At 42.2% G+C, this 26,182-nt stretch overlaps 1 protein-coding gene across 1 annotated transcript in view; it reads left to right on the top strand.

Annotated features, from left to right (window-relative positions):
• The window catches only part of vwde (von Willebrand factor D and EGF domains), a 48,268-nt gene that overhangs the window by 2,332 nt on the left and 19,754 nt on the right, over positions 1 to 26,182 (top strand). The window contains exons 2-11 of the mRNA XM_085802384.1: positions 306 to 496; positions 3,649 to 3,880; positions 5,488 to 5,562; positions 6,785 to 7,023; positions 15,700 to 15,843; positions 18,118 to 18,282; positions 18,845 to 18,949; positions 21,232 to 21,346; positions 22,890 to 23,146; positions 25,877 to 26,096. Of these exons, the coding sequence (XP_085658510.1) occupies positions 306 to 496; positions 3,649 to 3,880; positions 5,488 to 5,562; positions 6,785 to 7,023; positions 15,700 to 15,843; positions 18,118 to 18,282; positions 18,845 to 18,949; positions 21,232 to 21,346; positions 22,890 to 23,146; positions 25,877 to 26,096 (1,743 nt within the window). The remainder of the gene's footprint in view (positions 1 to 305; positions 497 to 3,648; positions 3,881 to 5,487; positions 5,563 to 6,784; positions 7,024 to 15,699; positions 15,844 to 18,117; positions 18,283 to 18,844; positions 18,950 to 21,231; positions 21,347 to 22,889; positions 23,147 to 25,876; positions 26,097 to 26,182) is intronic.

The raw sequence follows: 26,182 nt of genomic DNA on the forward strand, positions 1-26,182 counted from the left end.
TTGCAATGCTACAGGTTTCATTCAGTAAACGCATTCATATCTTAAACAATAACGTCATGGTTTCTCCCTCATGCCAGTTCATGTAACAGTCTGTGTGCAGACCTCTGCACTGGGCAGCACTCGGCCTTTTTATCAGCTTGGAAATTAAATTGGAAATGTTTAACTTGACTGTAAACCAGCTGGACAATGAACGTCCACAATCCTCTGTTTGGCTTCTAGCAGGCTTTCCATAGATCTGATCATCACACTGACAGTCTTGGTGAACATCCAGTGCTTATGTTGTCTCTGGCTGGCTGTGTTTGCAGTGCTCCCTCCTGAATGTGCACCGGGCGGCCACTCCATCCTCCAGAACCCCTACCGCAGCACCACCTTCAGCTCCAGCTGGCTGCAGCAGTCGGCCCTGCAGGACTTCATCTGCGACCATTCCCTCACTGCGGGCTGGTACCAGTTTCAGATTTTTGACAAGCCGGCCAGCATGCCCACTGAGTGTGTGGAGGTAAATCACCTCTTCAGGCAAAGACACAGACACAACATGTTGTAATATCTATGCATTCTCATTTCCATTCAAAGTAACACCGTACGTAGGGCTGCGACTCATTACTTACGCACTGATTATGGTCTTGATTAATTGATTCATTATTTGGTGTAAAGAAAACATTTGACAAGTGTCCTTGACAGTTTCCATGACACTTCAAAGTGATGTCTTCAAGTCTCTTGTTTTGTTTGATGAAAAGCCAAAAACCAAAATATATTCAGTTCATAATTATAAAGGATAAGAAAAAGCAAACACAAGCTGTAGCCAGTAAAGTTTTTGGTATATCACTGTATATCACACCATTCAATGGTTGTGCTGTTTAATAGATTATTAATAGATTAATTTAAAAAAATGTCAGTGGTATAAATGATAAATAATTGGATAATTTCAGCTGTAATGTGTTGAAACTCACCAGACACTGCAAAAGTTTGTCAAAGTTACATCAGGGTTAAGATGAAACTGGAAGTCAACAGCTGCATGCAACTACAACATTTCGGCAGGTACAGACAGAGAAGTGGTGACACTTTAATTTACAGATCAAATTTTATATAGCATTAGATTTGAATGGCAGCTGAACAATTAATATATATATTATCAAAACCACAATATAGTCAAGTGCCATATCCAAATTGCAGGTGCTGCAATGTTGTTGATAAAGATAAAGTCACAAAGTATTGTGTTGCTACAGAGATGCTCCCACACTTTCAAGTCCCAAGAAATACCGTCATCATCATTAATGTTATGTTTTTCAGCAGAAATGACTGTTTAATGTAAATTGTATCTCATATCACAACATAACTTTCTTTTTCACATTGCTCAATCGGCCCAACTCTAACATCACACTCCAGTTAGCTCAGTGTTTCTTCACTTTGACCTGAAATGAAGGTCATAAAAATTCCCATGACCCCTGTTAGGTGGGAGTTTTCATTTTATCAGTAGTCACTTTTTTTAGTAGCGTATGGTGAGGTGTAATAGAGAGGTGTTATATAGAGGTGCTGATATATTTCTGTTAATTACAAACATCAACATGTCAGGCTGTGAAGTCTCCCAAGACCCTGAGCTTCACCACGTGTGGAGAAACTCTGACGTGGCCTCTCTGTTGTCACCTGAGTGTGATTGTACACGTGTCAAACAATGACATGTGTTGCTTGTGCAAGCACCGTGTGTTTGTGTGTGTACATATTTATGAAGGAGAGTGCAAGGAGAGCTGGAATGTGTCTCATTTCCTGCGGGCGGCCTGCTGCGAGGAGCCTGCAGGATCCATCTGAAGTGTCAGCCTCTCTCTCTGACTTCCCAGGGCTGCGCTGCTCTCCACCCCGGGTGATGGATAATCCACAGGAGTGGGTGGATGGAGGAAGGACGAGAGGAGGATCGCTGTGAACATGTGTTACATAATAACACACTGTCTTTATGACAATAGCTGATAAATGGACATATTTGTTAGGCCAGGGAGTTTCTCAGCTGTGACACATTTACATTTAGGTGACATGTTTGGTGCAAGTGGACATGGTTGACTTTTGCTGAAGGTTAGGTTCATGAGAGAGTTGCTGTTTTCAGTATCACAGTTTGACCCCCTGGTTTCCTGGAGCTTTTAAAAAGGAACTATGTAAGATTTTTACCTTAACTATGCTTAAATTGTACCTTAATTAAACAGCTTTGGAGTAATTGTGATGATTAAATAAATATGACTTGTAACTTGTTCCAGGGAGAATGGAGCTCTCTGCCTTCCACCTAGTGTCTCTTGGCTGAAAACCAACCATGTAAGATCAGAGCCTCAGACCCGGTGTCCCAGCTCTCGTCTTAACGGCACCGCGACACAAACGCGCCCTGTAACCTGTAAACTCTTGTTTATGACGGATAAGAGACTACACAAATATACACATCGTAACATCGTATATGATATATAATGTTATCCATTGCTCCATGGATTGATTTCTTGCCGGCTTTGTTAAAAACAAATGCACATGGCCAAGAGGAGGGTTAGCAAAACAGAGGAAAAGAGAACAGAATTGCATAGTTCTCCTTTACCGTGCTTGCATATTTCCATAGGTACAGGTTTCTAGAGAGGGTTGTGTTACAAGGGACCTATTGAAGACCACTTGAACCACCTCCTCAATGACTGCTATAGCTTTAAGAGAACATCAGTAGCTTCTAATAGATCACCTGAACCTCCCCAGTGATGAGTAGAGCCGCCTTTAGACCTAGAGCGACGAGACAGAGTGACAGTGTTGAACTCTTCAGATGTTGTTGTCAGTGCAGACAGGACTGGTCTGTTCAGTCGTGGCAACATGACTGAACATGATCCGAACTGACCAAAAAGCTCAAAAGAAAATTATCTTTCTTTTACTGTAATAGAGCTTGTTTAACATTAGAAAGTAGAAAAGAACTTGTTCAGGCCACTTTTTAAAAAAACATCTGAACTAGATTATGGTGATGTCATTTACATGCATGCTGCTCTCTCTACATTAAAGCCCCTTGATGCAATTCTGCACTTCGATTTATTACTGGTGGTGTGTTCCGAACCCATCACCATGTTCTCTATAGCAAAGTTGGATGGCCATCCTTAAGTGTAAGGAGGGAGCAACGTTGCATGGTTTTTACTTATAAAGCTCTACTTGACATTTTACCTGTTTATCTTATCAGTTTAATCTCATTTAGACATTGTAACTTACACACTCGTTCACAGGATGCCTTGGTTTTAAACATCAGGACAGAATTGGGGAAGGCTGCCTTTCACTTCTATGCCCCTCAGAAGTGGAATAACTTACAGAACTGTCTGAAACTTGATCATCTTATTTCTCCAGATATCTTTAAGAACTTAAGTGTTCTGCAGTCTGTATGTAACTGTGGACTATGATTCGATTTGTATTGTATATTTATGTTGTTTTTGTAATCAGGACGTCATTGGAAAAGAGAGCTTGCTCTCAGTTGACCTTCCCTGAATGAATAAAGGTGAAAGAAAAGAAAGAAAGAATGTTGTTTCTCTCAATTCCTGTGCTTAAGAGGATTAATTTTGGGAAAGCAACAATGATGTAACATTATTCTTGAGAACAGGAGCATTAAAGCTCACTCTGACCCGATGTTCTCTCCTGTGTGTCTGTCTGAACGTCCAGGTGAACCACTGTGGGACCCAGGCTCCTGTGTGGCTGTCCCTGGGTGAGGGCGAGTCTCTGCCCGGGCCGCTGGAGCTCAGGCAGCTGACGGCCTGTGCAGCGTGGCAGTTGTACCCGAGCAGCAGCAAAGACTGCTGCCTGTTCCGCATCCCCGTCACCGTGCGCAACTGTGGAGACTTCTACGTTTACCTGCTGCAGCCAACACAGGGATGCATGGGATACTGCGCTCAGGGTACATCTGTGCACATCTGTGTGTGCAATACAAACACTGAAAGTTGAAGTGTAGATGTGCTTGTATTTGAACATATCTTTAAAGGCTGTTTCTAGCTTTGACCTGCAGCTGGTACAGTTTATCCATCACTGGTTTGTCAGTCAAAAATAGTTAGCTTGTAGAATGTGTGTGCCCCTGTGGGACGGAGCTATATACAGTAATGCCTCAGTTTGGCTGGGTTAAACACTCCCAGTTGGAGTGGCAGTTTCTCCAAGTTCAAATCCCATGTGAGTAAATTCAGAGGTACATTATGTCAGCCTGGTTGACCTGGTTCTTTTCAAAACGTCTGGCTGCCTTTTTCTCAGCTTACATTATTTCCTACCATGGAAAAACAAAACAAAAATAAAAATTTGAGGATAATACTTTCATTGAAGCCTTAAAGGCAAATGCAGAGACTGCTTGCTGAAAAACTGCCCCAACGGGAACGCGCATCAGCGGTTTTGCACGAATTTACCTCGAAAACAACAATATCATTCTTTTTTTTTTTTTTTTTAGTATATTTTTTGGGCATTTACACCTTTATAGATAGTACAGTTGAGACAGACAGGAAACGGGGAGGCAGAGAGAGGGGGGATGACACGCAGCAAATGGCGCCCGATGCGGGAATCGAACCGGGGCCGACCGCAGCGAGGACTGTGCCTCTATACATGGGGCGCCCGCTCCAACCACTACGCCACGCGACGCCCCAACAATATCATTCTTATTTCATTATTTAATTTCATTATCTCATAGCGTGGTGAATGTGCAGGTCACAACTTGTCCACCAGAGCGTTTGATGAGGAAAACCAAGAAATTCCATGAGCGTAGCTCTGAGCAGCTCACGGCTCTGCTCCACTGTTCTAAGAATAGCTTGCACCGACAATTAAAGGTAACAAACCTACTCCTAAAACTAGGGAACTAAGGGATTATGGCAATGGGCCAATTTGCCAAAAGTCTTTAATGCACAATCAAACCTTATTAATGTGGCGTAGTGCTTTGCAACAACTTTAACAAGGTATTGTAACTTAGTATGCTCATAATTATTGAACTATTATGTATCAAAGCTCATCATTGATCCAACAGTCGAGTCCACAAGAGCTAAAATGAGACATCTGAGACTTATGGCTCTTATGTGTGGTTAGATTAAATCAACAAAACCACTTAGTGATGAAGTTTGGGTCAAATCCTACAAACTAGACAGATCTTGTTCAGATAGTCTTTTCCTAAACTTCATCAGGTGCTGCAGGAGATGAAAATCCACCTTGACATAAGAGAAGACAAACTGAACATGTAGCTTGGGAACATTTTTTAATTGCATTGAGTAAAAAAATACATACAATACATAAAACATCAAAGCATTTGTTTATTCTGGCACCAGAGCCAGAGCCAACTCAAGATGCTGAGAGACAGATTAAAAAGGTGCAGCTGTATTGGAAGAATTACACTCACTTTACTGTTTCTCAGATATGATCTTTGAAACAAAGCACACGTTGAAAACCAAACTCACAGTCTCCTTTATGTATTGATATATAAATGTTCATTTAATGTTGATTTACATTAATGTTGCTTCTGCTCTGTTGCCCTTTCAGAGATGGAGGACAGTGACACTTTACCCGCCACGGCCTGTGGCCCTGACGAGCTGACCGTGGATGGAACATGTAAAAGTGAGGCTCCTGCTGCCGTGTTTATGGCCTCCGCTTGTCTCCTCGTGTTAGGTCAAACAGCAAAACAATCAGGAGGTCAGGGAGTTGCCATGCGGTCAGGAATGCACCGCCGGCCCCCTCACCGCTCCTCTTAATGAGTTGAGCATGTGCTCCTTCGTCCGCTGGGCCTGTCTCCATGGCAACAGCCCTCGGCCAGGACGTGAATTATGCCAAGGCAGGTTTTTAGGAAGCTGGCAAAGGTGGAAAGAAGGAGGAGGGAGGTTTAATTAGAGTAAGATGAAAGATTACTCTGTTCATTAACTTGTTTTGAATAATGGGATTCCTGAGTCTGAAGACCTCGCTGGGTGTTTTCAGTCTTGTGCTGCTCAAGTAAATGAATTCATGTTCTTCTTAGGCCTACTTTCCTCTCTACATAAACTGCATTTAGGCTACTACAACTTATTTAGAAGTAGCAGTGGTATTACTTTACCAGAGAAGTGTGCTTTTTTGCAATTGAATCTACCTGAAACTGAAATTAGCAAAAAGTACAAAATCATAATAAAGCGTGAAAACAAAACATGGTCTAAATCTAATCTAATATGTAAGGGGGGAAAAACTCCTACAATTTAACACTTGCACCGAAAAATTCACAACACAAGAAGTGTTTGTGGCTGACGTAAGCTTCAATATTGACTTCAGAAGTTGTGAAACATCCACCTGTCAGATAAGAGGGTAGATTAGTTTGTAGACTGAGAGCAAAGTCAGCAAAGCATTCACTGCTGTAGTGAAGCTCAATTATTGTGAATGCAGGAAGAACTAGGCAACCTAGATCAGCATATCAACATATTTATTACACTTTTAATTTTAAAAACAGAAAACAACTGTATGTCCATACATTTTTGGCCATATATTTTATTTATTTATTTATTTATATTTTCTCTTTTTTTGTGTTCCAACCAAGGTAATTTCAGGACTTTTCCCAATACACATAGGCTACCAAAACACAACACTTTCTTATTCCCTGGTTGGATAGGAGCAGGGAGAAAATAGGCTACATTTTATATTGCCTGCCCCTCATTCAGTAGCCTACATAATTATTTTTGAAATAATCTGTCAGTCAGTCTTACAATTAAGTAAACAAAACAAACAAAAACACATATTTGTACACTTAAATCATGTCAAATTTCTGCATTCATAAATTCCCACCACTCACATGTACCCACTGACTGCTTCTCCCTGTCAGCCAAGCAGCCCCCCGCCCCCTCTGTGCCGGTGGTTGAGGCCCAGGAGACAGGTGACACCGTGTACCTGCAGTGCAGCTTCCTCAGCGGCTACAGCGGCTCCAGCGGGTCTCTGGGCCACGTGGTGGCCTGGTCCCGGCTCTCACCTGCCGGCAGGAAGGAGGAGCTGAGGCAGGAGACCACCCTGCACACCTCCGCCCTCATCGAGCTGGACGGCTTCAACCTCCGACTGGGGGACAAGGTCTGACATTAAGGACACACTGATTTAACATGAGTTGTGTTGAGTCTCTTCAGTCGGAGAATAAAGTCACGTTTCCACCTTAATAATAAGACTACCGGTAATACGACTAAAGAGAAGGTTAATAAGACATGTCTACTCTGTAAATGTCAAATATAACGTTATAGATAGAAAATAAATACATTGTAATACCATTAAGATATTATCAATACGCACTCTATTTTTCCAGTATCCTCTTAATTCAGTGATTTCACTAATAAGGCATTATCAGGCTTTAGCATCTCAAGCTAACTCTAGGATAACCAAGCTATGTTTATGTCCATAAACACAAAGACATACTATACATAAACATACGTTATGTCCAGCCAGCCTGAAATGAGGTTCGCCTAGCCCTTTATGTTAGCTTACTTCCGACAGACGTTATTATTTTTTTTTAACAATTAATTAACCCAATTTTTTAACAAATGGCTAGAAACTGCTATCCGCTGAGGTTCAATGCTAACATATCAGTAATTTAATTTCGGGCTACTTTTGATGTTAGCTTAGCACTGACTTTTTAGCTAGCGGTCAAAATCAAAGCAAAGTCTGGGCTGCCTGTCTCAATATCTAACAGTTATCCTAGGTTCACAAATATTAACAGTTTTAATTGCTTTTTGGTTGTTTTTGTTTAGTGATGGATGTTTTTAATTTATTTATGAATACTGGTTAGTATTTCGCCATCAGAATGATGAGGACTTGGATTTTTCTTGTTGTTTGAGTCAAAGAGCCCAAACAAGTTAGGGCTACATCCTCAGATCAGTTCAACATTGGGAATTCAAACAAACAGTACAATATTACATCCACAGTCTTTGGACAATCGGGCCAGTGCCAAAATAAATGGTAAGCGCTTTCTGCTAATGATAGCAGCTAATATTGCGACAAGTATTAAACACGTTTCGTTTTGACAGCTTCCTGAAAATACCAGCTTCAACAGTGTGCTTAAATATTATTTTGCTCCTTTTTATTATTTTGACATTCCAATACGTATTGGAAAATATTTGTTGGATGGAGTATCGTACACAGTCAAGATGTAAAAGTCCTGAAGGTGATAACGCATGTAAACATTAGAGCTGTCTGGAAAAAACTAGAGATCCGGGAAAAGATCGCTTCGCGTGGAGGATAATATCAGTGGGACTGTTTTCTGACTAAATGTGGAGCTAACGTACAGAATTCCTGTGACAGCCAGTGACTTTCCATGCTTTTGGAAATGAGGACATACTGTAAATCAAATATGTGGCAGCGCGGCAGACTGAAGCTATTATTGAGATATGTCAACATGTCCGGGCGTTTTCTTTTACTGTCTGCTGATCATGTGCGGGCCTACCTGGCACCTATAACCTAGCGTTTGGTAACCAATAAACTTTTATACATCCAGGAAGAATCATTTTGCTTAAACAATGTCTGCTAGATGTATGTGATCCAAACTCTCTCTCTTTTTAAGAGACGAGCCTCAAATTTATTTTTGTTGGATTCACTTGTGAAAGTGAACAAAAAATAATACCTTTTTTTAAAATGTGTCACTCGAAGAAGATTGTAAGTGGATAGCTCCTCATATTAACCATGATAAAGATTATGAGATTGGACACTGAACAAATCTCATATTATAGTAAAAATGAAAAAGGTAAAGAGTAAAAGAACTGAAAGATAAAACCTGGACTGAAAGACTCAATCTCTCTCCGGCTCAATCAGATGTTACTGTTCCAGCTCCAGTTCTTTCCTGAGTGTCACTCGGACTCGCCCAACATCCGTGGTGCTTCAGTGGAAAGTCAGGACGTTTTTTGCTGGTGACAGAGCCTGTGAAGAATGTTTACTTCTTTGTGTAAAAAGCTGCTGTGTATGCTATGGCTGCATTTTATGGAGCTGTGAGGGGTCATTTGTTTGTGTTTCCACAAGTGTCCGTGTGGTGTTTTGCCCTTCTAAGTTTAAGTATATTGTATTAGGAGCCACTTGATGCATTCCGGCGCCAAGAAAGACTGTTTGTCCTAATTGCAAAGAACTCGACAGAATTCTATGCTGGGGTGATAAAGAGGGATGACCACTCTGTTTAATGTGCACTGCTAAGACCAGAAGTGAGCAGCGTATCAGAGGATGGAGACTGTATGAGAGCATAAAGGTGGTTGAGAGTACAATTCCTAAACGTCCCATGTCTGGAAGACACTCCTCCTCCTCCTCCACAGAATAGTAGGACGCTCTCTGTCCCTGCTGAAGACTCAGCACCAGTAGCACTGTACCTTTAATACCAGGTGAGAAACTGTACCTTAATAACTTCGGCAATCTTAATAATCGGAATCAATATATGCACCTGAAATATTTCAGCAGACAGGAGCAGATCATCGATGGTTGATGGAGTTCGAGTAAAACAACATTGTATGAACTTCAAACTGCAGTTTTATTCATAATGTTAATTTGTGTTCAGAGGAGGTTTCATTGGGTGCAGATCTTGGACTTGTCCTCCTGTAAAATGTGAGTTTGGATCTGTTCAAAGAGGCCCCTGCAGGGGACGGGGGTTTGTAGTCCGAGCTCTGATCCACTTCAGTCCATCACAGACTTTGTCAAAGCCCCATGACAAGACAGGACAACTCAGGTGGTCTCTCATAGCCCATTCCCAAATCTGACACAAAAATTTTCATGCTGGAATGGATACTGCACCAGAATCTGTTGAGGTAAAAAGATCAAAAACATGTTTTTGTGTCTAATTCTGTATTCTGTATTTAATTTAACTTTAATTGAATTGTCGTTTCTAGATAACAGTGAAGGGACGTTTACCCTCAAAGGCCTACTGCTATCTCTTCACTGACCCTCCACATCATCACATTTGATGGCAGGTACTTCACTTCTCTTATTCAGCTAACTAGATATTGTGAATATACACTATGGACTGGCGTATGGTTTGGAGCTGCAATAGAACGTGTAACGGCCTTTTCATTAAATGATGAATTGTCTCTATTTTTACACTATTTTACATTGATTTCTGAATGAAATGTCTAACACTATCACTCAGAACAGGAGGGAAAATATTCTATTAAATATTGTCTTGACTTTTTCTCACAGGCGCTATGAGAGCTACCAGATAGGCACCTTTGTTCTGTAAAGTTAAGAACAGGCGCTACACTGGCCGTTTTGAGGTCCTCCTGTCAGTGGGAGGCTGCGGCAGCTTGGATGCATTGCCGCCTCGTGCGTGTGAAGCTTCGCGGTGAGATGGACGGTGGCGATGTCGTACCACAATTTGACATTGTGCAAACGGGTTGAGGAAATGGTCTGTGTTGAAACCAAGGGCCGATTGTTATTCACTGGTCTGTGAAGAACAGGGACATGTTGCACAGAGCAAGAGCGGCATACCGGCATCGAAAGAGTCAAACCAGGGACGCAAAGGTCACGGTTTTCTGTGAGTGGAACATGTATTTTGTCTGACGTAGTGTGCTGAAATGTGTTCATGACATTTTAAGCTGGGCTTGACGATGAGTTCCCAGACAAATAATTGCGATTAACAATGTTTATACTGTCTTTTTATGATTATTTTATGCCACATGTGAACATGGTTGAAGATAACAGACCTAACATATGATTTTGTATTGCAATTTTACCTTATGAGAAGAGGAGCCATTTGGGGGCTTTGAAACTAACTCCATGATGCTTAATGTCAACAGATGCTCATTGAATATGTGGTAGCAGAAGATAGGGGGCGCAACTTATGATGTTCATTAAAAGACGACCAGTCAGACCTCAAACGGTGGAAAACGATGTGGAAACAGGATTGAATTTTTGAATATGACATTTTTGTTAGTTTCATCCAACTGTTTCTACATCCTCAGATGAATGTAAACTATTATTGTTTATACAAAATAATTGCGGTCAGTTCAAATAGTTGCGATCAGGCAATTATGTAATAATTGGTGTGACAGTCTGTCACATGTCCAAAAATCTGATTTTATTTCATGAAATTGCTTCGTTTTGACAGTGCTTTAGTTTGTGTGCGTGTGTATTTTTTTTTTTACATTATCATATTTTGGAGAGAACCTCAAGATTCATCCATCATTAAAATTCCAATCACCATTATCAGAATTTGAAACACAATTTTTGCATGGCCACTAACTTTCAGCGCACTTTCCAGAAAGTAACATACATGAATTAATACTGTGGCAGGTTAATGTAAGAAAGGAAATATTTACTGTCTGCTGATCAATGTGCGTGACCTGATATGAACCTGAAGCCAATAAACTTTATACAATTGAGGTTTTTCCCCAGTTTTACTGCTGATGTAAACTAAAAGATCCATTTCTCTCTCTAGTTCAGCTTAGTTTATTCTATGACATGACTCTTGTTGCTGTTGTGTTGTAAGCAGATGACCTTCACATCTAAAGATATGAGAACATCTGTCCGTTATAGCGACGGTCTTATAGTAAAAGAGTAAAAGAATGAAAAATAAAACCCCTCTGTCTCTCTCACCTGAGATTTATAGCCCCCAGTTCAGACTGGAGCCACACTGAGGTGCTTCAGTGGAATGTCGGTGACCTACGACGGACAGTCTCAAAATGACTTCCACTCAGCAGGAGGCGCCATTTTTAGGCTGGAGGATCTCCACGCCTTCATTGTATGGCGGTCGGTCCGAGCAGAAGACAACGTTCATGTGTTTAATGTATTAGGCCACTTATGTTGAAAGTATCTCAAAAAGTTCTATGTATAAAAGAGGGACGTCTTCCTCTTTTTTGTCTTCCTCCGCTAAGACAGATCCCTCCAGGCACCAGCCTGTTTGACACCACACCGCCACTAGGTGGACACCGCCGAGCCCACGCAAGTACTGCAACCTGTCAGCCAGACTCCGCCCGCGTCCTCCCAGGATTCCGATCTCAACCCGTCGGCCCCTCCGAGAAAACTCCACCTGCTCTCACTATGGCAATGATCGTGCATGCTCGTCAGCGTCTCCCCGCTCTGGATTTTAGTCACGGATTCCGCAGTTTTATCATCGTAATGCTCTGTCAGAGGAGCTGCTCGGAGGAACTGAAAGACAGCCGCTGCCCCGGTCAGTCCGCCCAAAACACCCAGGGACGAAGCAAGGCGTCGATGCTCAGCCGCGGGGAAAAGGCTTCAGACGGAGAGCCTCGGGGACGGGCGCAGAGTGTGCCGCTCAGACCCAGCTCACACATCTCCTAAGCTCCCACATCAAAGCCTCAGTCAGTCTGACTGTAGAGGGTTTTACCTACTTCTTCCCAGAGGACCACGTGAAGCCGCGGTTCAGCCGGACTCCTCCCCCACTGGCCCACGCCTTCCGGCCTCAGCGAGCAGCAGGCCCATGATCAGTGCCGGCAGACCGTGGCGCTCTCCAGCATCGCGGTGGGCTGCGGGCGCCTCCTGGAAAGTCGCTGGTCAGCCACGCGGTGGATTTCTATGTGCGTCAGCGACCGGTACAGCGAACAGAGCTGAAGTCTTGACTTTTCTGTGAGCGCTATGAACGCTACGCTGGCCGCTGCTGGAGAAGAGGAGTGTGAGGAGGAGGTGGTGGGAGTGCAGAGCAGCTGGAGAGGTCGACAGGAAGAGCCACCAGGGACGTCCTGGCGGTGAGAGACGGTCATGTCGTCCCAATCTGTGCAACGGGAAACCAAGCCACAGTGCTCAGGGACTTGGGAGCGGCTTCCCACAGGGTCCTACCAGGGACCTTACGACTGTGAGTGTGCTGTCAAGGTAACATACACAAACATTTTAGTCTGTTGAGATGAGTTCCCAGACAAATAATTGCGAAATGCAACTTTTTAATCGTGTTGTTGGTTATGTTCATAGAGCAGCAGATTTAAAGCTACAGCCTTCTATGAGTTAGGCTGTCTTTACACTACAGGTATCTCGATGTCAACAATTCTTGAATATTTGCCTATATCCGATTGATGATGTCATTAAAAGACGACCTGTTCTACATTAAAACGAAGTTAAACCCATGTCTGATATCTGCATTTACCAACCTGTTTAGCTGCCAGATGTGGAAGAGGAAATATTAATGATTATACAAAATGCGTGTTCAAACTACACAGGTAAACAACAAGGACGCTGACAAAATGTCACATAATAATTATTCATTATTTCAGAGGCTTCGTTTTGACATGCTTTAGATGTGTGCGTGATTCTTTACTGCATATTCACATCAGCAGCTTCCTTATCACTCACCAGCTTGCCAGCATTTTCCAGCTTTTTGATTTTCAGCGCACTTTCCGTAGAAAACCATGATATTATGTACTGTTACTACATACCACATTCAACCCCTGCAAAGCCTGAAAAGACTTAAAATTGAGGGTCTCTAGTTTTTCTAGCAAAAGTTTAAAAAACTGTTTTGTTTCTATCAGATGACCTTTCACAGTCTTGTGAAATTGGCGACGTGTTGAATATAGGTTAGTTTAGCCCAAAATGCCATTTTGTGACACCAAAAGAGTCACACAAAAAGAGGGTCGCCACGCTTTTGGAGGATCCATTTTCAGGCGGTGAACAGTACAATTGGCTCCTTTATAATTTTGCTTTATTTGAAAGTCCTCTACTTCTGTACAGCTGTTCTCTTGTAAACAACAAACTAACTAAATCAACACCGACAAATGACTTTTGATGACAAAAGACAAAATATTTAGCTATGACACACAGGATCCGATCTGCAGCCTTTTTCGGCCCCTTTTCTTTTCTTTGACAACGTTACAACTTTTTCGTCTTCCCCGCTTTTTTTAGTGTGTGTGCGTACGTGACGCTCGTGCGTGTGCATGTACGTGTGCCCCGTGTGTTCTCCTGTGGTGCGTGTGTGTGTGGGTTGTGTTGGGGACGCGCACACGCGATCAGTTTCCCAACTCCCCACATCAAAGCCTCCGTCCAGTCTGTTAGAGGTTTTACCGCTTCCAGAGGACCACGAAGCCGCGGTTTAGCCGGAACTCCTCCCCAGATCCAGCTTCCTCTGGTCAGCAGGCCAGGATCGTGCCGGCACTCACTCTCTCTGGTGGGGCTCGGGAGCCTCCTGGAGGAGTCTACCACGCGGTGGCTATGTGCACAACACACACAGCCTACAGCTCTGGCTGACGCTACGCTGCCCCCTGGAGAACTCAGCCACAGGAGGCATGGTGGAGCAGAGCTCACAACAGACACTCCACCACGTCCTTTAGCTCTCCTCTCATCACGTCGTCGGCGCTCAGATGGGGTTGTGTTCCTCATCCCACACTAGATCAGGGGTGCTTCAGGTAAACATCAAGCTGCTATCTGAGTGATTTCTGGAAATGCAACAATCTGGCGACTTTCCAACGCTCTTGACGACTAACGGACGTTAGCGATCTTTAACGGGGTTGCCACTATTCTGAATATTTGCTAACGTTTGTGCTTTGTATTCACGGAAGTTATGCACGGATATCTGCTTCGACGAGCTGCCGAGCCGCCATGAGCCCCGCCGCCGCCCCGTAAGCTCTCACGACGGCCAGAGTTCATTTTTAGCGGCTTAGTAATTAAAGGGATTGTCAGACACCGCACGCCGCTAATTCCGTGAGGGGGGATTCATTAGGAAAAACTTAATTGCTATAGTTTTTTTATCTCTCAATCCAAATGTGTATGACCCAACATTTCTGCACTTTATTTGATGATACACAAGTCTGACAACTTCAAAACGCTCGAGGAGTAGTGGCAAGACATTCAACATGGCGTTGAGATAATAAAAAAATTACGAGATGGAGTTGTATCTCGTCTTTGGCAGACTACGGCTTGGGCGGATGATTCAAAGCTCTACGACGAGATTTGCTCATTTGGCGTAATGTCAAAGAGTTAATAGCTTAAAATGTGCAGTTGTTGGATTGTGTATTTAGTTTGATGAGGGAAACATGGAAACACCGTGCAGCTCGCGTCTCTGCCCCGCCGATCCGAGAATAGCTTGCACTGACAATAAAAGGTATTGAACCTACTCCTAAAACTACAGGGATTATGACAATAGGCGAATTTGCCAAAGTGTTGAAATATATTAAAAAGAACAAAAAGCTAGCAACACTCAGTGTCTTTCTGATGTCTTTATTGCCTCACTGGTACAGGCAACTACCACAGACCGGTTTCGACAATCAGTCTTCGTCAGCGTGTGTAGTGTCAAAGTGCTGTGGAACACAAAAGTGTTGAAATATCCCTTTAAGGCCTGGATGTATGCAGCAGTGATCGCTGCTATATTGGCTCATTGTTGAATGTTCCACAGCTGCTGTAGATAGATACATACAGACGTATTGACAGGTATCCAATTCCTTTCCGATTTACAGTAGCCTATATCCACATATGAAAGAGGCCTGAAACCGATCCAACAATATCTGATTTTTTGCTTCTTTTTTTTTTTTTTCCTGTTTCACATTCATGTTACAGATCGGAGCTGAGCCACTTGAGAGGAAAACTGGGTCAGTTGAACCATGTAGTGTAAAGACAGCCTTAGAAAACAGGTCAAACAGTTTTTAATGTTATTACCTTGACCTGCACCAGCCCCACAGCAACATGTAAAGGTATCTCTGTTTCTAGCCTTGCTGTAATATATTCAACAGTCCCACTTTGTCTGGACCGGTGTGATGACAGATGTATGACTGAGAGACATATGGTTTGTGATTCTCACTCAACTCCTGGCTCTTACAGTTCGCGCTCGTCTGCTCTTTTTCTTATTGATGTTGTGAAGACCAGATTCCAGAGATCACCGAGTTGGAGAAGGAGGGTCTGTGTGACGTCCGGCAGGGGGACTGCTCCACCGTGCAGGTCTACGGTCAAGGCTTCAAGGACTCCTACGAGCTCAAGTGTGAGTTTGTTAGAGAAAAGGTACTTTTTTGTTTTTCTGTTTCTTTTTTTTTTATGTCTGTTACTTTTTTCTCACCTGTTGTGGATGGCTTTCCCTCTCAAATACTTCTTCAAAAAAATCAAATGAAATGATACCAACAGTTGACCAATTAGCTCCACCCAGACTCCTTTGTTTTTGGATTTTAAAGGACCAACATGCAGACTGTAACTTGGCAGATAATGTATAGATTCAGACCTCATGTTCACTGTCCTGATTGTCATGGATATATTGATCTAGTGGATTATTGAATATAAAATCCAAATATATTATAATATATAATATAATATATAAATCTATTCTGTGTCAGAGCTCAGGTAAGGTCAAAACCTTTAAATATTCAGGTTGTTTTATAGATAAACAAATAAATTAATTTAAAAAAAAGAAAGAAAGATTGATCTTGAGCAATTCAAAAACCCACACACATTTATGTTTAGCACCAATGATGAAAATGTATTCAGCACAAAAACTAATGAATAACACCATCATTAAGAGCTGGAAGGAGTTCTAGATAAAAACACATCAACAGCACAGGTAAAGAATTAAGACCACCAAGGAGAGCTGTACAAACAGGAGGCTGTATGTGTGTCAGGCAGCACTCAGAACCAAAGACCTTCTCAAGCACTGAGGCGTCTCTAATCACTCACTGGATGAGCCTCTGGGTGCCGTAAAAACACTGTGTAGTCGATTGTCTTCAAACTACAGTGCTGTTTTTAATCTCTCTGTAACTGTGAGGTAGATTTGAGGCCAAACGGCAGCAGCACAACGAGCTCTACACACAAACCTGATGCATCAAGCAGATGTAGTGCAACATTAGCATCCATAGAGTTGTGTCTCTGCTGAACTGTCCAGTGTAAGGCGAATATTCATTGAAAAAACATTGCTGTGAATTTTTCACACTTTCACTTTACACATTAGGCTATGACTCATCATCTGATCCTTTATTAACGGGGAACTAGACAAGATTTTGACCTTAATTAAACAGTTTTGGAGTAATTGAGATGGTTAAATGACTTGTTACAGGGAGAAGGAGGCTCTCTACCTTCAAACTTGCCTCTCTAAGCTGAAAACCAACCTTGCCAAATCAGTGCCTCCGACCCGGTGTCCCAGATCTCGTCTCGCGAGAAACATGGACTGTTTTACAGCACTATGACACAAACGCGCCCCGTAATCCATAATCTCTTGTTTAACATAGATGATATACTGTACCCACCTCAGTAGACACCGCTCCGCCTCCCTAGAGTTTGAGGATATTAGCTTTATCTATTCATTTATTGATGCATTTAATACCTTACAAACAGGGTTTAACTTAGGGATACTTCACCCAAAATCGATAATTCACCAATTTTCTACTGACCGTCATGCCAAGGAAGGGTTCGGAGAACTTTTGGAGTCATTAAAACACTTTTGGAGTTCCAAAACATCCAAATACCTCCATACTGCTCGTCTGTACTGACCCAAGTGTCCTGAAGCCGCCACATGAAAAGTTGTTCAGAAAAAAATAATGTGATCTCTGTTTTTAGCCTTGATGTAGCAGTAGCTCCCAGTGGCTTTGTTGATGTTTGTGCGCATGTGCAAGATTTGTTGCGAGATGTTTGTTCGTCGTTGTAAACCATTGGATGTATGATGTAAACACAGAAGAACATCTCGCAGCAAATCTCGCACATGCGCACAAACATTAACAGGAAATCTGTTGCCAGCCGGACCCCCCCTGGAACTCCAAAAGCGCTCTGATAACTCAGAAAGTTCTCCATCCTGTTCCGTGAGTAGAAAATTGGTGAATTATCGATTTTGGGTGAAGTATGCCTTTAACTTTTGGGCTCAATAGCCAAGTCGCCAGCGAGCTTTAAAATCTACTACTACAGAAAGATTTTTTATTGGCCAAAAATTATAAATAGCCGTTTGTCATATTTTTCAGTGTGTTGGTACTATAATACATTTATAAGCGATTTTCAACAAATATCACAGCAAATAGCATAGTTTTGTGTGGAATTAGTCAAATTTGATCTTTGGAAGCTTGGCATTAGAAAACTAAATGGAACAGGAGAACAACAGGGTTTTTACAAACATCAGTGATAAAGTTGTCTGTCCTGATGACCTGCTGTGGCTCTCCTGCTCTGGTCAGCGTTTAACTGACTCTACCTTGTCTCTTTCTCCATCTTGCCTCTGTTTCCTACTTCGCTCTCCTCTGTCCCTCCCTCTTCCTATCTCTAATGTCTGTCTCTTCCTCTGCCTCCTACTCTGTCTCCCCCGTCCAGTTTGTGGATGGAGACTGGGTTCTGGCTGAGCCCCGGTTCGTCCCGGCCACCTTTCTGGACGTTACAGCTCTGGAGTGCCAGCTCCCCCTGGAGGACGGCGGGACTCCCTCAGGCCTGGACCCGGAGACGGTGACAAACAGGCCGCTGGCTCGCTGGCAGATCAAAGTCAGTCACATCTGGTGAAACTACTGTAAAAGAAATATCAATCCATCCACTCGCTGTTATTCACCTCTTCTCTCCCCCTTCCCCCTGTCTGATCCTGGGGTCCTTCTCAGAGCGATCTATAAATATGAAACTCTATTCATATTTTGCAAGATGTCAGAATGCTCCCACAGTAAATCTGCACTGGAGTAATTGGAGGCAGACAGATGTGAAAGTTAGTTTGTGTTTTTTTGGCTGCAGCAGTGGAAAGGGTGCACACAGTGCAGCTGGAGGTTTTCCTGTTTTAACTGGGTTCAGTAGGAAAATAGACCCAGGACTATGAAACAGCACAGATTGGCTGATTCACCCGTCAGCAAAGTGCATAAAAGAAATTAGCACGAGGGAACATTTCTCCCTGCAGTTCCATTTGGTAAACATGAGATCATTTATCACTGAGGAGGACCCTGCAGGACCTCAGTGTCCTCGCGTCATGTTTAGATATTTAAAAAGGTTGGAGGACTGTTTAGTTTATTTGTTTAAAGCCTTTTCCAGTGATCCACAGTAACCACCTCTGCTCCAATGACAGGTGTCTAATGACGGCTACAGCTACAGCAACGCCAAGATACTCACTCTGTACGATGGAGCCTGTCAGATCTGCAGCCTCAACGCCGAGGTCCTCTGCTCCCTGAGGGTAAGACTTCCTCCTGGGTTTAATCTGAAGCACGGATCAAAAAAGTGGCAACACCTCCACAGATACGTTTTGCTCCCAGCCTGCATCCTTCAACCTTTCACTGCAACATGTTGTCTGAAGCTCCGTCTAAACAGGTTCAGACTAGACTGGATGTCTGATCTTTTTTTTTAAAGTGCTGAGTGAAAACAATTGCAGTTAAAACAACGTTTTGTTTTAGGCTTCTGAAAGATTTAATGGTGAGTGTCTGACTGTTAAACCTGATTTACCTGAGAGAAATATTCACTCACAGACAGACAGACAGACGGATTGGCCACTTGAGGAAATGTTTGCCAGGCATGTTGAAGGTTTAGATGAAATAAATGTTTATGCAGCGTGTGATTTAAATCAGTATTAGATGCTGCATTCATTTCTCTGTTTGGTTTCAGGAAAACAAACAAGATTTAGCAGCTGGTTTTAAATACTAAGACTTTAACTTAATTAGCAGTATTGTTCTTCTAATGTAATGTTAACGTTGGATATTTCTAAATTAAACTCATATAAATATATATAGGATAAGATGACTTAGAAATAAGGATGGGAATCGGTAAACGTTTTTGGTACTTTTTGTGTGTATATGTGGTATTTAAAGTTCATTTGTCTATTAAAAAATTGTCAAAACTTAAATATATATTTATTTATTTTTCAACAATATCACAACTCTTCAGCCTTTAAGAGTATTATGTTTAAGATAGATAGACTTTATTAACTAAGTGCTTCGTCAGGTTTGAGGTGTTACCGTAGCTGGCCTTACACTTGGAATCACAGATGTTGCTGTGATCAGAGCCTGCATTTGGAGAAATGAAGCCAGACCCTCGAGCGCTTTCCATCTGCCATGTTGCTGTATCAAGCCGCCACTGACATAATCACGCTCTCATGCCGTCGTCGCATCAAGCTCAAACCACACTATAGGCAACAACATCGTTGAATGCCGCGTCGCTATCATTGGGATTACGTCAGGTATCCCTGGCCGGCCCAATGTAAACTCACTGCATCTCATTCATGAAACGTGAGCAGCACGGATTTGTGTGTAAACCGTGTGCGGCGGAAATTTACGTGGATTTTCACATTCATCAATCTTTTAATAGCGCTGATCTTTTCGTAGCTACTCACAAAATCTACACCTGCTCCTGACTGCGTGTAGTGCTTGTGTAAATGCACATATTGCTTGTCACATTTAGGCTACTCTCTCATATGTTCAAAATATGCCGATGCCTTCAAAACACATAATTGAAACATAACAAACGATTAGCTATATTTGGAGAGAGAGATGTTTTATACAACCATGCTCCTCTACAGCTGAGGCTGTGAAGAGCTTCCTCCTCCCGTGGCTGCTGTAGCTCTGTAGTTATGTTTTTTTTCCCATGTTTCATATCAAACTATTCTGGCTTTACTTCTTAAATGGTTCTTTAAACCAAGGATACTTAATTCACTACATCTGTTTCTTCCCTCCACGCCTTTGATTACCTGTCCCAGTCACACCACTACTAACAAAAGAGAATTAAATATTTTTTCTGGACTCCACTTCACCCAAAATGACTTTGATCTATGCTAATTGCTGTTAATTTACGATGGGTGGGCATTCATGATCTTACACCCGCACCGTTCATGAATCCGGTGTAGGCTTTTACAGTAGTAGCGTGGACTTTCATGTGCAAATCTACACACAGATTTACTGATGTTTCATGAAAGAGAACCAGTGTGAGCGACGCAGCTTTCTGCGAAATTGTCGCATATACTCGCGCTGACGTGAAGGTGCGTTCAGGTACCGAAATGTGGCACCGTTTGACTTCACGTGAATCGATACTCAGTACTTCGGTGAGAATTTAGTCGGTAACAATAAAAGTACTGAATTCGGTACCCATCCCTATCTAGAATTGCATGATTTCATATAATTAAGTGTTTGTTCTAAATAAATGTATGGTTTTTGATAAGTATTACAACCATGTAGAAGAGTGAACATTCATCACGCAATTGGAAACTCCTTGTAACTCAGTGTAGCTGAATGTGTGAGGTTTCTGAAACAGGAAACAATTAGGTTTGTTTTCCTCAAACCAAATGTGTTGAATGTTTCAACAGAGGCCTCTGGTTCTCATGGTGCCACGTTTTGTGCTGTGCAGCTCACAGAGGCAGGTCACCAAACAACATGTCTCGTGTTATGAAAGGCAGTTTGTTCCAGAAAAGAAAAACATAAACACCGAGCTGATTTTTTTTCTTTTGAATGATGTATTTTCTCTGCTTCCCAGGAGAAAACCTGCAGCATTGACGGTCTGTGTTACAGCGAGGGAGAGACCAATCCCAGCAGCCCTTGCCTCGCATGCCGGCCTGACTCGTCCAAACACACGTGGTCCATAGCAGAGAGTATGTACACAAGAATGTCAGCGTGTCTCTAATCTGGTTTGTCTCACAGCGCGTTCACAGTAAAGGTGTAAACTGGACCCAGCTCTGTGAGACTGAAGCCATCAGTGTCTCCGTGGAGCCGAGGCTGGATAGCCATCGCTGAGTTTTGTGGCTGCCGGTCGCTCGGGGCTGTTTGGATAATTTGTCAGCAGCTCTGTGCAGATTGGAGCCATTGAAGTTGCCTCAGTCCCCCGGCGCCGACATGAGGAGAGCTTACCTCATCGTCACACTCTCTGACCAACTTTACTTCTTCAACTTAAAGTAGGTCAAACGGTGCTCTGCTGCCATCACAGCCAGGGACAGAAATAACCTGACAGGAGCTGAAGGATCATGATGACAGGACAAGGTGGTGACTATCGATTATAGCTCATTAATATGTGCTCATTTGATCGCGCATGCATCAATCAGATATTCATTCATATTTTAAAAGAGCGAAGCTGATCAGTTCTAGATTTTTGAGGCTGATGATATTTGACGGTTCAGAAAAAGGAGAGCAGTTATTTCTAAGCTTTTTTTTTTACATTAACATAGCATGAGACAACATTTTTCTTTAACATGAGTTTTTACTATATGATATGTTCTGACTCAGGCATTCGTCATCCATGGTGTGATATTGGCCTTGTGGTAAAGACACATGTAATACACTGCTGCCTGTCACTGCCTCTCTCCCTCATCATTTTCTGATAGCATAGATGGGTTTTTTTTTTTAAACAAATGTGATGAAAATGACAAAATACAACGTACATGCTACATAAATGTGCAAAAGTTAAAATTAGAAAAGTAAGACTGTAAAAGTTAGGGATGCACTGATCTGATTTTATGGTCAGTAAAAAAGTAACATTACGAGACAGAGTTGTTTTTGAGGCAGATGAATAGCCGGAACTACATTCCAGACATGGGTGCTGGGCGGAGTGATTTCAAAAGCGCAACTAGTTCCAAGTATTTGCTTCATGTGTCCTAATGTTACATACGGTCATTATACATGATTATTTCAAAGCGTGATGAATGTCACAACTTTTTGGAGTTGTTGGATTGTGTATTTGATGAGTTTGATGAGGGACAGGGGACCTGTACTGTTCACCTCCATTGTGTTCACTGAGCAGCTCATGTCTCTGCCCCGCTGATCTCAAAACAACATGCACCGATAATTAAAGGTAATGAACCTACTGCTATGACTGTAGGGATAATGGCAATAGGCGAATTTGCCAAAATGTTGAACTATCCCTTTAAGACTATATGATGTACATGACAATCAGTTTTAGGCTAGGGCCGGCTCTGTCAACATGTCTACCAGGCAAATGCAAAGTATTTTTTCAGCTCGTAACAAAACTGCTCTGCTTGTCTGTTTTCATTTTCAGTGAACTAACACATCAACATCTAATAACTGCAATTTTGGTCCTACCAAACTCATGTTTTGCACATTTTCATCCAGTCCATCAATCACTCACATATTTATATGTTTATTTACCCACTTGCATCTTCCCTCCTTTCAACTCCCCATCAGAGAACCTGCCCCCGGTGCTGCAGCCGCTGCCGTTCAGTCTGGGCTCCTTCCAGGGGGAGAACTTCATCTACCAGCTACAAGCCGAGGACCCCGAGGGCTCGGCCGTTCTCTTCGCTCTCATATCAAGTCCCGAAGCTGCTTCTCTGTCTGCGGCCGGTCTGCTGGAGTGGAAGGCCACGGCTGAGGCTGGGCGCACACACACGTTCCACTTCACCGTGACGGATGACTGTAACGCTGAGACCAGGGCCTGTGTGCAGGTACTGCATTGTTTTTATCACCTGAATATTCTTTATATTATGAGTTTTGTAAGATAAATACGGTTTAAGTGAGTGATGTATATGTTTGATAAATAATACAATAAAATTAAGATAAAATATAATCAAAACAGAAGCCTGAATAGATCATTGTTTTATCCTCTATGGACATTTGATAGTACTATAGGGATACATGATGGATAATGGTTTCCAAACATTTATTGCTTTGCACAGCCACAGTCACTGCAGCAGTAGCACTGAAACACAACAGCACCTCAACTTGTTTATTTTGAGTCAGGGTTTAGTGTCGGTTATTTCTGGCAGCTTGACGGGTCCAAAAGCAGCAAACCAGTGGTCAGTCTGGTCCCTTGATGTAACTGCTGCTTCCTTCCACCAGAGGGAGATGACGTTACCTTAACTTTCTACTAAAGCTGCTGCGTCACTAACTCTGATCAGACTCTGTACTGGAAACGTGACTGTGGTTAGTACAGTTGAGATCAAAGACGATGAGTGCATAAATTAATCTGTTAGACTTATTCTAGTTTGATGTTGATGGACACTTTCATCCCACAATGCAATGCTGACAGGACATAATCCTTTGATTTACCTCATAGTAGGCCTGTCACTTTTTGTTCCATATTTGAATATTCGATATTTGAATATTCGATATTTGAATATTCGTTCGAACGTGGGGTGAAAAGTTCATATTCAAGCGGTAATGACCTGCTGGACATGTAGTCTGCAGTGCCTGCATAAGCACATCAGACTATCTGAAGGATTTTCTCTTGTGGCTTGGAAGTACCTGTGTGTGCCAAGAAGGTCTGTGCACTCTGACCGTGTGTTTATCGTCAGCAAATAATATTGTAAATAAAAAATTTGGCAAATAATATCAGAAATGAAAAAGTGGGGCCTTAACTTTTGGTTCTACAGTATCTTTTACCTCTCTACATTTTTAGTTCAAAGCTATCAAGAGTTTCCTTCTGTTTTCAGTGTTGTCAGTGATTTGACATTTACCATTCAGGGATTTCATCCTACTCTGTGCTCTATGTTGTAAATACTGTAGCACTGTGCGACTTTGATTTTCACAAGGAATGAAAAGAGGATTTTTATTTTATTTTACTGAGAGCAAGGGGGAAGTGACATAACGTTAGTTTATACAGTTGTTAAAAAACAAATGTGATTGCTGGAAGAATGGAGAGAATGTGATGTTAGACATGCTGTGAAGTTAATAAAGAAACAAATTCTGACGTGCTCTTGTGATTTAGGGGAGTACGCGACGGTGCATAATGGGTGGGGTACTCAAATTTATCTGAACAAATTACGGGTCATTTTAAATTTGTTCAAAACTAATTTTTCTAAAAAGTGACAGCCCTAGCTCATAGATCTTGTATCATATCTTGTATCTTGTTCCTGTTTGTACACAGTGCTAAAGCTCACAGACTTCATGAGCTACTGAATGCAAAAACTATGCAAAACTATAATATGGAAATTAGAGGGCATATTCTGTACAGTAGTGATAAGTGCAGCTGGGACACTGCAGAGAGCAGGAAAGACCTTGATTGACTGATTATACAACAAGTAGTTCCGACCAACCAATCTGATTGGTCAATAAGACATTTAGAACGTGCTCAAATCAGCATTACAGCACACCTGACTCATCACTAAAAATATTACTCCGCCATGCCATGTTGTTGGCAACATGGATTTTTCCCCCTTTTATTTTAAGAAACGTAATTTTTTACTCGTGAAAATAAATCACAAACTACATTGACCTCCTGTAGGGAGTTCCTGTCAATTAAATTTTTTTTTTGTTAATATATTGTAAACTTCCCCGTTACAGCCGAGAGGATTGTCTCCCTCCCATGTGTGTAACGTTACAAAGTCGGAGAGACACGAGTTGTGATCGCGGTGAATATATTTTTTAAAATATGGCCTGGAGCTGAATATTTCATTAGATAAAACGGAGGTGATTACCTGTATGTTTCTCTCTCTCCCTCCTTTCTCGCTTGCGCCTTTTGGGCTTTTAAATAATCTGGAGTAATTGTTTGGCTTTCTCGGCGACACGGCGCTATAACTTCATTTACATGCAGAGTTTGCGGTTGTAGAAGCTACATCTGTGAAAGGAAAAAAACGGCATCTTTGTTATAACTTGGGCGATCATTTGTGCAGTGTTGATTTAGTTTGTGTAAGTCCGAGACCGCGTTAAAACATGAACGTCAGCTCAGAGTTCACTCATCTGGGACTAGAAAATCATTTCTATTGCTAGGTCGTTACTAAGGTTCAGACTATTTGCTGTAGAGGTGAACCAGGTTCCATTACACATAGGAGTCTACTGATGTGACTGATTGTGTTTCAGTTATTAGTCAGACCCCATTTATTTCCATGGAAACGGGAAGCACACTCGCAAAAAACTTTACATTTTGAGAGCAAAACGCGTCCATCAACAAAATGTTCATCAACCTGAATATATTTAATTATTTAATTATACGCTTTTTAAGCGCCTCGGTCCTGACCGCATCACCGCCGTGCTCAAATTATGTTAAAGCACACCCTCTCGGGTAATATTGCTTAATTGATTGACTTAGACAATTTCTTATAAAACATGATGCATCTCCTCTGCACCATAGTTAAAACAAAAGGTCGGGATAACACAAGACACACAGGTATATTAACTCAGTTGTATTAACTTTCTCTGTCCTCTAAGCCTACACAACAACGTCCTGTCTCTCCCAGGTGTCTGTGCGTCCCTGTGAGTGTCTGAACGGAGCTTCCTGTGTGACCAACTTCAACGTCCCTGTGGGCAGCGGGGAATACCTGTGTGTGTGTCTGGATGGATTCAGAGGGGAGAAGTGTGAGGTGGACATCGACGACTGCAAACCCAACCCCTGCAGACTGGGCCGCTGCATTGACGGCCCCAACTCCTTCTCCTGCATCTGTCCACCTGGAATGACAGGTGCATGCACACATATGCAAATGTATTTAACTCTTTGTTTTATAGCTTTTATAGTTCCATGAAATACCACCTGGCCTTTCCTGTGT

The sequence above is a fragment of the Trachurus japonicus genome, chromosome 16 (genome assembly GCF_045865225.1).
Source record: "Trachurus japonicus isolate A0001 chromosome 16, Traja_1.0".
NCBI classification, from domain to species: Eukaryota; Metazoa; Chordata; class Actinopteri; order Carangiformes; family Carangidae; genus Trachurus; species Trachurus japonicus.